The sequence below is a fragment of the Tachypleus tridentatus genome, chromosome 10 (assembly GCF_004210375.1).
Source record: "Tachypleus tridentatus isolate NWPU-2018 chromosome 10, ASM421037v1, whole genome shotgun sequence".
Lineage (NCBI taxonomy): Eukaryota > Metazoa > Arthropoda > Merostomata > Xiphosura > Limulidae > Tachypleus > Tachypleus tridentatus.
In genome coordinates this window covers 17,162,230-17,180,255 of record NC_134834.1, presented here as the reverse complement: position 1 = coordinate 17,180,255, position 18,026 = coordinate 17,162,230, and the positions used below count along the sequence as shown (strand labels likewise).

At 35.7% G+C, this 18,026-nt stretch overlaps 1 protein-coding gene across 1 annotated transcript in view; it reads right to left on the bottom strand.

The window, feature by feature from the left end:
- The window catches only part of LOC143227975 (uncharacterized), a 187,627-nt gene that overhangs the window by 4,974 nt on the left and 164,627 nt on the right, over positions 1-18,026 (bottom strand). Inside the window, exon 20 of the mRNA XM_076459327.1 lies at positions 8,614-8,701. Within this exon, the coding sequence (XP_076315442.1) occupies positions 8,614-8,701 (88 nt within the window). The remainder of the gene's footprint in view (positions 1-8,613; positions 8,702-18,026) is intronic.

The following is an 18,026-nucleotide window of genomic DNA, read 5'->3' as shown; positions in this document are numbered from 1 at the left end:
ATCCAAAAAACCTAAGAACATAACAACAGCATTACGTAACATCACTGACCAGACATAATTAAATGGACATGTTTTTATTCCCTCCTAGCGGCACAACAATATGTCTGTGGATTTACAACACTAAAAACTGGCTAGGGGGCAGAGCACAGATAGCCCATTGTGTAGCTTTGTGCTTAAGTTCAAACACAAAATAATAATTAAACTTTCAAACGGGAGTTCATATTTAGAATCCACACAAAATCTACTCCAGACTGAGAAAGCTAAAAACATGTTAATGTCACGTGTAATTTAGATTTTTCAAAACAAATTAGAATATTCTCAATTGTATAAGTTTCCAACCCCTTAGCTACAGCAACCCTAGGTTAGTTTAGGTGCAAAACATTATTCTAAAAGGTCACAAAATTATTATAATAGTCTCTCTGTGTGTGCAATCAAATTATTGTAATGGTCTGTGTGTGTGCAATCAAATTATTGTGGTCTCTGTGTGTGCAATCAAATTATTGTAATGGTCTGCATTGTAATGGTTTCAAATTATTGTAATGGTCTCTGTGTGTGTGCAATCAAATTATTGTAATGGTCTCTGTGTGTGTGCAATCTCTGTGTGTGTGCAATCAAATTATTGTAATGGTCTCTCTCTGTGTGTGCAATCAAATTATTGTAATGGTCTCTCTCTGTGTGTGTGCAATCAAATTATTGTAATGGTCTCTCTCTGTGTGTGTGCAATCAACTTATTGTAATGGTTTGTGTGTGTGTGTGTGTGCAATCAACTTATTGTAATGGTCTCTGTGTGTGTGCAATCAAATTATTGTAATGGTCTCTGTGTGTGTGCAATCAACTTATTGTAATGGTCTCTGTGTGTGCAATCAAATTATTGTAATGGTCTCTCTCTGTGTGTGTAATCAAATTATTGTAATGGTCTCTGTGTGTGTGTGTGTGTGTGCAATCAAATTATTGTAATGGTCTCTCTGTGTGTGCAATCAAAGTGGTTTAACTTAACTTCAGAGTAGATACATCAGTTCAAGACACAACTTTTACAGTGATACAACAAACAACCATGAAAACCAAGGAGGTTTCCAAACAAATCAGTACAATCGAATCCTAGAGGAAAAACTGCTTGAATCTGATATAAAACTGGGTGGAAAGTTCGCATTCCAACTGGACAATGACCCAAGCACGAGGCCAAAACCACACTACGGTGGTTTAAAAGAAGAAAGTGAATATCCTAAAGTGGACCCAGTTAAATTCCTCACTTGAATCCAATGATGAGACTTTAAGATTGCAGTCCATTAACAATTTCCAATGAACTTTTCAGAATTGGAGCAATTCTGCCAGGAATAATGGTCATAAGTATGCCATCCCATTGTACAGAGAGACTTATCCAAGAGAACTCACAGCAGTAATTGTTGTTAAAGGTGTTTCCATAGATTGCTAACTTAGGGGACTGTATACTTACGCAATCAGCAAATTTCAATTTATATATTTACTTTAGAGGTTTTGGTTTTGGTGACATACAACATCCTTCAAACATATTAAGAAGTAAACAGTTTGAATGTACAAGGTTTAAGGAGAGAAAGTTAAAAACGTAGAAAAATACAACGCGTATGAGGAAATTAGATTACAATAAGTTTAAATTTAGTAAAGATTGCGTATTATTTAGGAACGGAAGAAGAATTATTATGTATAATGTTTATTTTATTAGAATTTCAGAATTATGTTTTTGTTGAATGAGATAAGATGTCCTGTTTCTGTATTGTGCTGACAGACAGTGGAGTTTGTAACCTTTCGTCCAGTTTCTAGGATCACTTGTAATCTCTGCACGTGTACATGCACGTGTTAACAAGGGAGATATGTCTTACAAGATATGATTAACAAGGGAGATATGTCTTCCAAGATATGGTTAACAAGGGAGATATGTCTTCCAAGTTATGGTTAACAAGGGAGATATGTCTTACAAGATATGGTTAACAAGGGAGATATGTCTTACAAGTTATGGTTAACAAGGGAGATATGTCTTACAAGATATGGTTAACAAGGGAGATATGTCTTCCAAGATATGGTTAACAAGGGAGATATGTCTTCCAATTTATGGTTAACAAGGGAGATATGTCTTACAGGATATGGTTAACAAGGGAGATATGTCTTCCAAGTTATGGTTAACAAGGAGATATGTCTTACAGGATATGCTTAACAAGGGAGATATGTCCAAGTTATGGTTAACAAGGGAGATATGTCCTCCAAGTTATGGTTAGCAAGGGAGAAATATCTTCCAAGATATGGTTAACAAAGGAGATATGTCTTACAAGATATGGTTAACAAGGGAGATATGTCTTCCAAGATAAGGTTAACAAGGAAGATATGTCTTCCATAATATGGTTAACAAGGGAGATATGTCTTACAAGATATGGTTAACAAGGGAGATATGTCTTCCAAGTTATGGTTAGCAAGGGAGATATGTCTTACAAGATATGGTTAACAAGGGAGATATGTCTTCCAAGTTATGGTTAACAAGGGAGATATGTCCTCCAAGTTATGGTTAGCAAGGGAGAAATATCTTCCAAGATATGGTTAACAAGGGAGATATGTCTTCCAAGTTATGGTTAACAAGGGAGATATGTCTTACAAGATATGGTTAACAAGGGAGATATGTCTTCCAAGATATGGTTAACAAGGAAGATATGTCTTCCATAATATGGTTAACAAGGGAGATATGTCTTACAAGATATGGTTAACAAGGGAGATATGTCTTCCAAGTTATGGTTAGCAAGGGAGATATGTCTTACAAGATATGGTTAACAAGTGAGATATGTCTTCCAAGTTATGGTTAGCAAGGGAGAAATATCTTCCAAGATATGGTTAACAAGGGAGATATGTCTTCAAAGTTATGGTTAACAAGGAAGATATGTCTTCCATAATATGGTTAACAAGGGAGATATGTCTTACAAGATATGGTTAACAAGGGAGATATGTCTTGCAAGATATGGTTAACAAGGGAGATATGTCTTCCAAGTTATGGTTAGCAAGGGAGAAATGTCTTCCAAGATATGGTTAACAAGGGAGATATGTCTTCCAAGTTATGGTTAACAAGGAAGATATGTCTTCCATAATATGGTTAACAAGGGAGATATGTCTTACAAGATATGGTTAACAAGGGAGATATATCTTCCAAGATATGGTTAACAAGGGAGATATGTCTTCCAAGATATGGTTAACAAGGGAGATATGTCTTCCATAATATGGTTAACAAGGGAGATATGTCTTACAAGATATGGTTAACAAGGGAGATATGTCTTACAAGATATGGTTAACAAGGGAGATATGTCTCCCAAGTTATGGTTAGCGAGATATGTCTTACAAGATATGGTTAACAAGGGAGATATGTCTCCCAAGTTATGGTTAGCAAGGGAGAAATATCTTCCAAGATATGGTTAACAAGGGAGATATGTCTTCCAAGTTATGGTTAACAAGGAAGATATGTCTTCCATAATATGGTTAACAAGGGAGATATGTCTTACAAGATATGGTTAACAAGGGAGATATATCTTCCAAGATATGGTTAACAAGGGAGATATGTCTTCCATAATATGGTTAACAAGGGAGATATGTCTTACAAGATATGGTTAACAAGGGAGATATGTCTTCCAAGTTATGGTTAACAAGGGAGATATGTCTTACAAGATATGGTTAACAAGGGAGATATGTCTTACAAGATATGGTTAACAAGGGAGATATGTCTAACAAGATATGGTTAACAAGGGAGATATGTCTAACAAGATATGGTTAACAAGGGAGATATGTCTTCCAAGATATGGTTAACAAGGAAGATATGTCTTCCATAATATGGTTAACAAGGGAGATATGTCTTCCAAGTTATGGTTAACAAGGGAGATATGTCTTCCAAGTTATGGTTAACAAGGGAGATATGTCTTACAAGATATGGTTAACAAGGGAGATATGTCCTCCAAGTTATGGTTAGCAAGGAGAAATATCTTCCAAGATATGGTTAACAAGGAGATATGTCTTCCAAGTTATAGTTAACAAGGGAGATATGTCTTCCAAGTTATGGTTAACAAGGGAGATATGTCTTACAAGATATGGTTAACAAGGGAGATATGTCTTCCAAGATATGGTTAACAAGGAAGATATGTCTTCCATAATATGGTTAACAAGGAAGATATGTCTTACAAGATATGGTTAACAAGGGAGATATGTCTTCCAAGTTATGGTTAGCAAGGGAGATATGTCTTACAAGATATGGTTAACAAGGGAGATATGTCTTCCAAGTTATGGTTAGCAAGGGAGAAATATCTTCCAAGATATGGTTAACAAAGGGAGATATATCTTCCAAGTTATGGTTAACAAGGAAGATATGTCTTCCATAATATAGTTAACAAGGGAGATATGTCTTACAAGATATGGTTAACAAGGAAGATATGATAATATAGTTAACAAGGAGATATGTCTTACAAGATATGGTTAACAAGGGAGATATGTCTTACAAGATATGGTTAACAAGGGAGATATGTCTTACAAGATATGGTTAACAAGGGAGATATGTCTTGCAAGATATGGTTAACAAGGGAGATATGTCTTACAAGATATGGTTAACAAGGGAGATATGTCTTCCAAGTTATGGTTAACAAGGGAGAAATATCTTCCAAGATATGGTTAACAAGGGAGATATGTCTTCCAAGTTATGGTTAACAAGGAAGATATGTCTTCCATAATATGGTTAACAAGGGAGATATGTCTTACAAGATATGGTTAACAAGGAAGATATGTCTTCCATAATATGGTTAACAAGGGAGATATGTCTTACAAGATATGGTTAACAAGGGAGATATGTCTTACAAGATATGGTTAACAAGGGAGATATGTCTTCCAAGTTATGGTTAACAAGGAAGATATGTCTTACAAGATATGGTTAACAAGGGAGATATATCTTCCAAGATATGGTTAACAAGGGAGATATGTCTTCCAAGTTATGGTTAACAAGGGAGATATGTCTTCCATAATATGGTTAACAAGGGAGATATGTCTTCCATAATATGGTTAACAAGGGAGATATGTCTTACAAGATATGGTTAACAAGGGAGATATGTCTTCCAAGTTATGGTTAACAAGGGAGATATGTCTTCCAAGTTATGGTTAACAAGGGAGATATGTCTTACAAGATATGGTTAACAAGGGAGATATGTCTTACAAGATATGGTTAACAAGGGAGATATGTCTTCCAAGATATGGTTAACAAGGGAGATATGTCTAACAAGATATGGTTAACAAGGGAGATATGTCTTCCAAGATATGGTTAACAAGGGAGATATGTCTTACAAGATATGGTTAACAAGGGAGATATGTCTTCCAAGATATGGTTAACAAGGGAGATATGTCTAACAAGATATGGTTAACAAGGGAGATATGTCTTCCAAGATATGGTTAACAAGGAAGATATGTCTTCCATAATATGGTTAACAAGGGAGATATGTCTTACAAGTTATGGTTAACAAGGGAGATATGTCTTACAAGATATGGTTAACAAGGGAGATATGTCTTACAAGATATGGTTAACAAGGGAGATATGTCTTCCAAGTTATGGTTAACAAGGGAGATATGTCTTACAAGATATGGTTAACAAGGGAGATATGTCCTCCAAGTTATGGTTAGCAAGAAAGAAATATCTTCCAAGATATGGTTAACAAGGGAGATATGTCTTCCAAGTTATGGTTAACAAGGGAGATATGTCTTACAAGATATGGTTAACAAGGGAGATATGTCTTCCAAGATATGGTTAACAAGGAAGATATGTCTTCCATAATATGGTTAACAAGGAAGATATGTCTTACAAGATATGGTTAACAAGGGAGATATGTCTTCCAAGTTATGGTTAGCAAGGGAGATATGTCTTACAAGATATGGTTAACAAGGGAGATATGTCTTCCAAGTTATGGTTAGCAAGGGAGAAATATCTTCCAAGATATGGTTAACAAGGGAGATATGTCTTCCAAGTTATGGTTAACAAGGAAGATATGTCTTCCATAATATGGTTAACAAGGGAGATATGTCTTACAAGATATGGTTAACAAGGAAGATATGTCTTCCATAATATGGTTAACAAGGGAGATATGTCTTACAAGATATGGTTAACAAGGGAGATATGTCTTACAAGATATGGTTAATAAGGGAGATATGTCTTATAAGATATGGTTAACAAGGGAGATATGTCTTGCAAGATATGGTTAACAAGGGAGATATGTCTTACAAGATATGGTTAACAAGGGAGATATGTCTTCCAAGTTATGGTTAACAAGGGAGAAATATCTTCCAAGATATGGTTAACAAGGGAGATATGTCTTCCAAGTTATGGTTAACAAGGAAGATATGTCTTCCATAATATGGTTAATAAGGGAGATATGTCTTACAAGATATGGTTAACAAGGGAGATATGTCTTACAAGATATGGTTAACAAGGGAGATATGTCTTACAAGATATGGTTAACAAGGGAGATATGTCTTACAAGATATGGTTAACAAGGGAGATATGTCTTGCAAGATATGGTTAACAAGGGAGATATGTCTTACAAGATATGGTTAACAAGGGAGATATGTCTTCCAAGTTATGGTTAGCAAGGGAGAAATATCTTCCAAGATATGGTTAACAAGGGAGATATGTCCTCCAAGTTATGGTTAACAAGGAAGATATGTCTTCCATAATATGGTTAACAAGGGAGATATGTCTTACAAGATATGGTTAACAAGGGAGATATATCTTCCAAGATATGGTTAACAAGGGAGATATGTCTTCCAAGTTATGGTTAACAAGGGAGATATGTCTTCCATAATATGGTTAACAAGGGAGATATGTCTTACAAGATATGGTTAACAAGGGAGATATGTCTTCCAAGTTATGGTTAACAAGGGAGATATGTCTTACAAGATATGGTTAACAAGGGAGATATGTCTTCCAAGATATGGTTAACAAGGGAGATATGTCTTACAAGATATGGTAAATAGGTGTATGAAGTAAGTTTAGAATTCAAGAAAACATAATATTACATCATTATACCAAACACTCTGTCCAACACGGGCAGTAAATATTAAAAATATTTTAATTTGAAATATATATAAAGGTAGATATTATCATATGCCTCACACGGATACATCAAAGTTTAGCGACAAATAGTTTTTGCAACGTCAGGTAAACAACTCCCTCGTGACGAAATATTTGAAAAAAAAAAAACAACAAAAACTCTTTCGTCAAATCGACCTGAAATTTATTATGAAACCCAATCTCAGACTAAAAAAATTCCGTAACAAAAATCGTGTGTAGAATGTTCACACTTCGTCTACTCGGACACATGTTAAACCTTCTATAACGAGTGGTGAAACTAAATGTCACATGATAAAGTACAAGGATGTGAGCACATGGGCATACCAATAAAAACATTCCAACTCCGCCATCTGTCAGCACAATAGAGCAACAAAATTGAAGACTTCCGATCTCTCTCTATCCAACTTTAAAAATGAAAGAAATATTATATTCCGTTTCTAAGTAATAAAGTCTTCACTATATATAAATATATTACAATTTAAGTATCTCGTCTGTGTTATATTTTTTCACTTTCTCTTGTTATGCTTGGTATACCCAAATTACACAATGTAACACACATTTTGTTCCTGGATAGTATGTGTTATTTGCTTATGTTGTAAAAGTACAGAAAATGGTCATTATTCCCTTCAAACTTTGCTTTTGTGACCTGGATAATGAAATTTAGAAACTAATCTATTTTCTATGTAAAAACGGACAAATTTGTACATTTTCATTTACATAAGGTCTGAATAAAACAACAAATGAATCAAGATTTACATGTATTTATACTAAAGTTATACAAAAATGTTTAGAAGTGAGTAGTTTTTCGAGATTTGCGACTGTAACGTAAATCACTTTCACGTATCAGCCCCCCAAATATAGTCTCCTATCATGTTTTCGTTATACGCTCCCAGATCACAAAAGTAAAGTTTGAAGACAAAAATAGGTCTTTTCCATTTACTTTAGGCTTAAGTAATTGGTAAATAACACTTTCTGTCCAGGAACAAGAAACAGTAAAAATGTTGTTACAGAGTGTTATTTACTCTTGTTTATACATTTCTGTTGTAATTAAAAATACTCTTTGTTTTGGACCTCTGTAGATGGAACTTTGATTATTCCAAAACTTTTAACAAATACTTCACGTCTTGCTTTATCACTACACATTCCAATAGCCAGTTCAATACAACGTTTAATCTCAATTAAGACTGTAGCAACTGAACACGCTTCAGATGGCCGCGGCTGTTTGTTCACACTGACACATTCCTATAGGCAATCCAATACGGTGCTTAAATTGAGATATTAAATGTAAATGTCTGGAACTTTCTACATATACAAACACACATATCTAAAATGACCCCCTCCTGCACAGAAAAGAAGATTCTGGCGACTTTCTTGACCTGCCAGGAAAATTGTTCCAACTTCAAATTAAATATTTTATCTATTTTCTTCACTAAGATGCGCCCTCTATATCCACTATTATAAACAACTTATTCAACACATCCTGTTTTTAACTTATAAAAAAATCTTACTTCCGTTCCTTCTTTTGTCCACTTGAGAACGGCCTCGTCGTCACCATAGCAACCAGCACAACTGATTATTGTAGGACCTTCTTCGCATCTGAATAATTAAATCAGAATTACTTCCTTTAATCACGACGGTACAAAACTAAAGACTTCAAAAACTAAAATAAAAGGAACATGCAGAACTGCCTTATGTTCAAACCTTATTTTATTATTTAAAAAAAAATCAAACTACGAGTCGATTTATATTGAAGTTCGTTTCCAAAACACGTTATAGTGGAATTTCCGTTAGGACACATGAAAACTGGACAGCTGGGAGAAACATACACGGAAACTTTGAATAAAAACTGTAGGTTATAATAAATCAAAACATTTTACCTACAATTCCTCAAACAATATATTACAGCTGCTCTATGAACAGACTCTAAAACCACCAGAAACTCACGATAAAAGACTACATAAAACAATAACAAAAAATAATTTTGTTAGTTTTTAAGCCCAAAGCTACACAAGGGGCTATATGCATTGTGCCCACTGTGGGTATCGCACCCCGATTTTGGCATGCAACGCGTTTTACTTTACTGATATTTTTAACCTAGAAGACCTCTAAGGCTCACGTATACGACCAAACATGCTCGCCCTTTCAGCCGTGGGGGCATTATAATATTACAATCAATCCCACTATTCGTTGGTAAAAGAGTAGCCCAAGAGTTGGCGGTGGGTGCTGATGACTAGCTGCCTTCCCTCTAGTCTTACACTGCAAAATTAGGGACGGCTAGCACAGAGAGCCCTCGAGTAGCTTTGTACGAAATTCAAAAACAAACAAACAAACTCACGTATACGACAAATGACCTCTAAGGCTCACGTATACGACCAAACATGCTCGCCCTTTCAGCCGTGGGGGCGTTATAATATTACGATCAATCCCACTATTCGTTGGTAAAAGAGTAGCCCAAGAGTTGGCGGTGGGTGGTGATGACTAGCTGCCTTCCCTCTAGTCTTACACTGCAAAATTAGGGACGGCTTGCACAGAGAGCCCCTCGAGTAGCTTTGTACGAAATTCAAAACAAACAAACAAACTCACGTATACGACAAACGACAAACAAGAGCTCTCCCGACCCAGTGGCAAAGTGATGTGGCTGGAGATTTATACCCTTAGGAACCGGCTTTTGACATCCGTGGCGAAACAAAAACAAAATAGATAACCCACTGTATAGCTTTGTGCTTGACTGTAAACAAATTAAATTACCAGTCTGTCATCAGTAGCAACCACCAGCTTTGAAATTAATAACAAGGTTAAGAGTTACTTCTATAGATACCACACACGCTACATCATAGCATGAACGTCGAACCTTCTGATCCACAGCCAGGCACATTAACTCATTAATAGCACAAGGAAACATTGAGAATGAAATTAAAAAAAAAAACACATCATAACTCTAAATTCGACTTAACATACAAAAATAATAATAATTCACTCGGTTTACAGCATATGGCGTAAAAATATGATAGATATAACTGGTCTATAAGAATCAACTATGAGATAAAACACTAAGTGAAATTACACCCTTCACACGTTGGTGTAATAGCTGTTGAAAAGTGATCATTCCTCTATTTCCATTACATGGCTTGGCATGGTCAAGTGGTTACGGCAATCTGAAGATCGCGTGTTCGAATCTCCCCTCATACCAAACGTGCTCGCCCCTTTTAGCCGTGGGGGCGTTTTAATGTAACGGCCAGTCCCATTTTTCTGTGGGATTCGTTTACAAAATGTAGATATAAATACACTTTAGTAGACATTATGTACCACCACAACATGCTTAAAGCTTATCATGACGTCTAGCATCAGATCGTAAAGTAACATTAACAATTTATTTATTAGCAATAGATTACTTTTGTTTTGTTTGAATTACGCGCGAAGCTAGATGAGGGCTATCTGCGCAAGCCATCCCTGGTTTAGCGGTGAAAGACTAGAAGGAAGGTAGCTAGTCACCGCCAACTCTTGGGCTACTCTTTTACCAACGAATAGTAGGATTGACCGTCACATTATAACGCTCCCACGGCTGAAAGGGCCAGCATGTTTGGTGTGACGGGGATTCGAACCCGCGACCTCAGATTAAGAGTGGAACCCACTTGGCCATGTAGGAACCCATAATGGCGTCCTAATATTAATTTTCCGGGATACTGCCTAATTTTAAACGTTTGTTTGTTTGCTTCTGAATCTCGCGCAAAGCTACACGAGGGCTATCTGTGCTATCCGTCCCTAATTTAGCAGTGTAAGACTAGAGGAAAGGCAGCTAGTCATCACCACCCACCGCCAACTCTTGAGCTACTCTTTTACCGACGGATAGTGGAACTGATCGACACATTATAACGACCCTATGGCTGTAAGTGCGAGCATGTTTCATTCCACTCGAATAAAATGAATTCCCTCGTTCTACTTCTTTATATTCCTAAATCAGACCTGCTGTTAAAACAACAAAACTACAACAACGTTCCTAGATCATGGCGCTGACGATTTTCTGTTTAAGTAAATTTGTTGACGGTCCCGACTTGTGTTGCCTCAATAAAACACGTGTTACATGATACTGCTCTCATTCTGACTTGTTCCAGTATGCAGTTAGCTTATATGTGAAAACTGGCTTGCAATTGCAATCGTGAACAAACATTATTGATTTTAGGCTTAACTAACAGTGAAAGACGTTAAGCCGCCATTTTTACATTATTGTGTAGAAGAGATTATTACCTTAACAACTACGCTGCTTTAAGCCTAATTCATTTTTAAATTTAATCCAATATTCAAACCCTCAAATCTTGAAAAGTTTAGTTACTTATTTAAGTAGAACTCAAACAAGAGACACTACTGTACTGCCCCTAGCGGTAAGTGTATGGATTTACACCTTGAAACTATGCGGTTCGATTCTCCGAGGTGGATAAAGTGCATATTGCCTAATGTGGGCTTTGCATTAAAACAAAAACAATAAATCTATAAATTTCTATTAACCCAACAACATGTCGTTCAACACCAGAAGAAATAAAGTAAAACAGCTTAACCAGAGTGACAAAGAAAACGTAATTTTACGAATTCTAAATTTAACAGTTAAACAGACTTTAGGTACAATTGTCAGCGACATCACTCATCTATCATTGTATTAATAAGAGTTCTTTCAAATTATCTATAGAAGAAGGAACTGGGATGAGGACACTTACTGTGTCCGCAGAAAAAACTGTGTTGTTACCAATTATATATGGAAGAAGGAACTGGGATGAGGACACTTACTGTGTCAGAAGAAAAAACTGTGTTGTTACCAATTATATATGGAAGAAGGAACTGGGATGAAGACACTTACTTTATCGGCAGAAAAAACTGTGTTGTTACCAATTATATATGGAAGAAGGAACTGGGATGAAGACACTTACTGTGTCAGCAGAAAAAACTGTGTTGTTACCAATTATATATGGAAGAAGGAACTGTGATGAAGACACTTACTTTATCAGCAGAAAAAACTGTGTTGTTACCAATTATATATGGAAGAAGGAACTGGGATGAAGACACTTACTTTATCAGCAAAAAAAACTGTGTTGTTACCAATTATATATGGAAGAAGGAACTGGGATGAAGACACTTACTTTATCAGCAGAAAAAACTGTGTTGTTACCAATTATATATGGAAGAAGGACCAGAGATGAAGACACTTTATCAGCAGAAAAAACTGTGTTGTTACCAATTATATATGGAAGAAGGAACTGGGATGAAGACACTTACTGTGTCAGCAGAAAAAACTGTGTTGTTACCAATTATATATGGAAGAAGTACCAGAGATGAAGACACTTTATCAGCAGAAAAAACTGTGTTGTTACCAATTATATATGGAAGAAGGAACTGGGATGAAGACACTTACTTTATCAGCAGAAAAAACTGTGTTGTTACCAATTATATATGGAAGAAGGACCAGAGATGAAGACACTTTATCAGCAGAAAAAACTGTGTTGTTACCAATTATATATGGAAGAAGGAACTGGGATGAAGACACTTACTGTGTCAGCAGAAAAAACTGTGTTGTTACCAATTATATATGGAAGAAGGACCAGAGATGAAGACACTTTATCAGCAGAAAAAACTGTGTTGTTACCAATTATATATGGAAGAAGGAACTGGGATGAAGACACTTACTTTATCAGCAGAAAAACTGTGTTGTTACCAATTATATATGGAAGAAGGACCAGAGATGAAGACACTTTATCAGCAGAAAAACTGTGTTGTTACCAATTATATATGGAAGAAGGAACTGGGATGAAGACACTTACTGTGTCAGCAGAAAAAAACTGTGTTGTTACTAATTATATATGGAAGAAGGAACTGGGATGAGGACACTTACTGTGTCCGCAGAAAAAACTGTGTTGTTACCAATTATATATGGAAGAAGAAACTGGGATGAAGACACTTACTTTATCGGCAGAAAAAACTGTGTTGTTACCAATTATATATGGAAGAAGGAACTGGGATGAAGACACTTACTGTGTCAGCAGAAAAAACTGTGTTGTTACCAATTATATATGGAAGAAGGAACTGTGATGAAGACACTTACTTTATCAGCAGAAAAAACTGTGTTGTTACCAATTATATATGGAAGAAGGAACTGTGATGAAGACACTTACTTTATCAGCAGAAAAAACTGTGTTGTTACCAATTATATATGGAAGAAGGAACTGGGATGAGGACACTTACTGTGTCAGTAAAAAAACTGTGTTGTTACCAATTATATATGGAAGAAGGAACTGGGATGAAGACACTTACTTTATCAGCAAAAAAAACTGTGTTGTTACCAATTATATATGGAAGAAGGAACTGGGATGAAGACACTTACTTTATCAGCAGAAAAAAACTGTGTTGTTACCAATTATATATGGAAGAAGGACCAGAGATGAAGACACTTTATCAGCAGAAAAAACTGTGTTGTTACCAATTATATATGGAAGAAGGAACTGGGATGAAGACACTTACTGTGTCAGCAGAAAAAACTGTGTTGTTACCAATTATATATGGAAGAAGGACCAGAGATGAAGACACTTTATCAGCAGAAAAAACTGTGTTGTTACCAATTATATATGGAAGAAGAAACTGGGATGAAGACACTTACTTTATCAGCAGAAAAAACTGTGTTGTTACCAATTATATATGGAAGAAGGACCAGAGATGAAGACACTTTATCAGCAGAAAAAACTGTGTTGTTACCAATTATATATGGAAGAAGGAACTGGGATGAAGACACTTACTGTGTCAGCAGAAAAAAACTGTGTTGTTACTAATTATATATGGAAGAAGGAACAGGGATGAAGACACTTACTGTGTCAGTAAAAAAACTGTGTTGTTACCAATTATATATGGAAGAAGGAACTGGGATGAGGACACTTACTTTATCAGCAGAAAAAACTGTGTTGTTACCAATTATATATGGAAGAAGGAACTGGGATGAAGACACTTACTTTATCAGCAGAAAAAACTGTGTTGTTACCAATTATATATGGAAGAAGAAACTGGGATGAAGACACTAACTGTGTCAGCAGAAAAAACTGTGTTGTTACCAATTATATATGGAAGAAGGACCAGAGATGAAGACACTTTATCAGCAGAAAAAACTGTGTTGTTACCAATTATATATGGAAGAAGGAACTGGGATGAAGACACTTACTGTGTCAGCAGAAAAAAACTGTGTTGTTACTAATTATATATGGAAGAAGGAACAGGGATGAAGACACTTACTGTGTCAGTAAAAAAACTGTGTTGTTACCAATTATATATGGAAGAAGGACCAGAGATGAAGACACTTTATCAGCAGAAAAAACTGTGTTGTTACCAATTATATATGGAAGAAGGAACTGGGATGAAGACACTTACTGTGTCAGCAGAAAAAACTGTGTTGTTACTAATTATATATGGAAGAAGGAACAGGGATGAAGACACTTACTGTGTCAGTAAAAAAAACTGTGTTGTTACCAATTATATATGGAAGAAGGAACTGGGATGAGGACACTTACTTTATCAGCAGAAAAACTGTGTTGTTACCAATTATATAGGGAAGAAGGAACTGGGATGAAGACACTTACTTTATCAGCAGAAAAAACTGTGTTGTTACCAATTATATATGGAAGAAGAAACTGGGATGAAGACACTTACTGTGTCAGCAGAAAAAACTGTGTTGTTACCAATTATATATGGAAGAAGGACCAGAGATGAAGACACTTTATCAGCAGAAAAAACTGTGTTGTTACCAATTATATATGGAAGAAGGAACTGGGATGAAGACACTTACTTTATCAGCAGAAAAAAACTGTGTTGTTACCAATTATATATGGAAGAAGGACCAGAGATGAAGACACTTTATCAGCAGAAAAAACTGTGTTGTTACCAATTATATATGGAAGAAGGACCAGAGATGAAGACACTTTATCAGCAGAAAAAACTGTGTTGTTACTAATTATATATGGAAGAAGGAACAGGGATGAAGACACTTACTGTGTCAGTAAAAAAAACTGTGTTGTTACCAATTATATATGGAAGAAGGAACTGGGATGAAGACACTTACTTTATCAGCAGAAAAAACTGTGTTGTTACCAATTATATATGGAAGAAGGACCAGAGATGAAGACACTTTATCAGCAGAAAAACTGTGTTGTTACCAATTATATATGGAAGAAGGAACTGGGATGAAGACACTTACTGTGTCAGCAGAAAAAAACTGTGTTGTTACTAATTATATATGGAAGAAGGAACAGGGATGAAGACACTTACTGTGTCAGTAAAAAAACTGTGTTGTTACCAATTATATATGGAAGAAGGAACTGGGATGAAGACACTTACTGTGTCAGCAGAAAAACTGTGTTCTTACCAATTATATATGGAAGAAGGAACTGGGATGAAGACACTTACTTTATCAGCAGAAAAAACTGTGTTGTTACCAATTATATATGGAAGAAGGAACTGGGATGAAGACACTTACTTTATCAGCAGAAAAAACTGTGTTGTTACCAATTATATATGGAAGAAGGACCAGAGATGAAGACACTTTATCAGCAGAAAAAACTGTGTTGTTACCAATTATATATGGAAGAAGGAACTGGGATGAAGACACTTACTGTGTCAGCAGAAAAAACTGTGTTGTTACCAATTATATATGGAAGAAGGACCAGAGATGAAGACACTTTATCAGCAGAAAAAAACTGTGTTGTTACCAATTATATATGGAAGAAGGAACTGGGATGAAGACACTTACTTTATCAGCAGAAAAACTGTGTTGTTACCAATTATATATGGAAGAAGGACCAGAGATGAAGACACTTTATCAGCAGAAAAAACTGTGTTGTTACCAATTATATATGGAAGAAGGAACTGGGATGAAGACACTTACTGTGTCAGCAGAAAAAACTGTGTTGTTACTAATTATATATGGAAGAAGGAACAGGGATGAAGACACTTACTGTGTCAGTAAAAAAACTGTGTTGTTACCAATTATATATGGAAGAAGGAACTGGGATGAGGACACTTACTTTATCAGCAGAAAAAACTGTGTTGTTACCAATTATATATGGAAGAAGGAACTGGGATGAAGACACTTACTTTATCAGCAGAAAAACTGTGTTGTTACCAATTATATATGGAAGAAGAAACTGGGATGAAGACACTTACTGTGTCAGCAGAAAAACTGTGTTGTTACCAATTATATATGGAAGAAGGACCAGAGATGAAGACACTTTATCAGCAGAAAAACTGTGTTGTTACCAATTATATATGGAAGAAGGAACTGGGATGAAGACACTTACTTTATCAGCAGAAAAAACTGTGTTGTTACCAATTATATATGGAAGAAGGACCAGAGATGAAGACACTTTATCAGCAGAAAAAACTGTGTTGTTACCAATTATATATGGAAGAAGGAACTGGGATGAAGACACTTACTGTGTCAGCAGAAAAAAACTGTGTTGTTACTAATTATATATGGAAGAAGGAACAGGGATGAAGACACTTACTGTGTCAGTAAAAAAACTGTGTTGTTACCAATTATATATGGAAGAAGGAACTGGGATGAAGACACTTACTGTGTCAGCAGAAAAAACTGTGTTGTTACCAATTATATATGGAAGAAGGAACTGGGATGAGGACACTTACTGTGTCAGCAGAAAAAACTGTGTTGTTACCAATTATATATGGAAGAAGGAACTGGGATGAGGACACTTACTGTGTCAGCAGAAAAAACTGTGTTGTTACCAATTATATATGGAAGAAGGACCAGAGATGAAGACACTTACTGTGTCAGCAGAAAAAAACTGTGTTGTTACTAATTATATATGGAAGAAGGAACAGGGATGAAGACACTTACTGTGTCAGTAAAAAAACTGTGTTGTTACCAATTATATATGGAAGAAGGAACTGGGATGAAGACACTTACTGTGTCAGCAGAAAAAACTGTGTTGTTACCAATTATATATGGAAGAAGGAACTGGGATGAGGACACTTACTGTGTCAGCAGAAAAAAACTGTGTTGTTACCAATTATATATGGAAGAAGGAACTGGGATGAAGACACTTACTGTGTCAGCAGAAAAAAACTGTGTTGTTACTAATTATATATGGAAGAAGGAACAGGGATGAAGACACTTACTGTGTCAGTAAAAAACTGTGTTGTTACCAATTATATATGGAAGAAGGAACTGGGATGAAGACACTTACTGTGTCAGCAGAAAAACTGTGTTGTTACCAATTATATATGGAAGAAGGAACTGGGATGAGGACACTTACTGTGTCAGCAGAAAAAACTGTGTTGTTACCAATTATATATGGAAGAAGGAACTGGGATGAGGACACTTACTGTGTCAGCAGAAGAAACTGTGTTGTTACCAATTATATATGGAAGAAGGAACTGGGATGAGGACACTTACTGTGTCAGCAGAAAAACTGTGTTGTTACCAATTATATATGGAAGAAGGAACAGAGATGAAGACACTTTATCAGCAGCAGAAAAACTGTGTTGTTACCAATTATATATGGAAGAAGGAACTGGGATGAAGACACTTACTTTATCAGCAGAAAAACTGTGTTGTTACCAATTATATATGGAAGAAGGACCAGAGATGAAGACACTTTATCAGCAGAAAAACTGTGTTGTTACCAATTATATATGGAAGAAGGAACTGGGATGAAGACACTTACTGTGTCAGCAGAAAAAACTGTGTTGTTACTAATTATATATGGAAGAAGGAACAGGGATGAAGACACTTACTGTGTCAGTAAAAAAAACTGTGTTGTTACCAATTATATATGGAAGAAGGAACTGGGATGAGGACACTTACTTTATCAGCAGAAAAAACTGTGTTGTTACCAATTATATATGGAAGAAGGAACTGGGATGAAGACACTTACTTTAT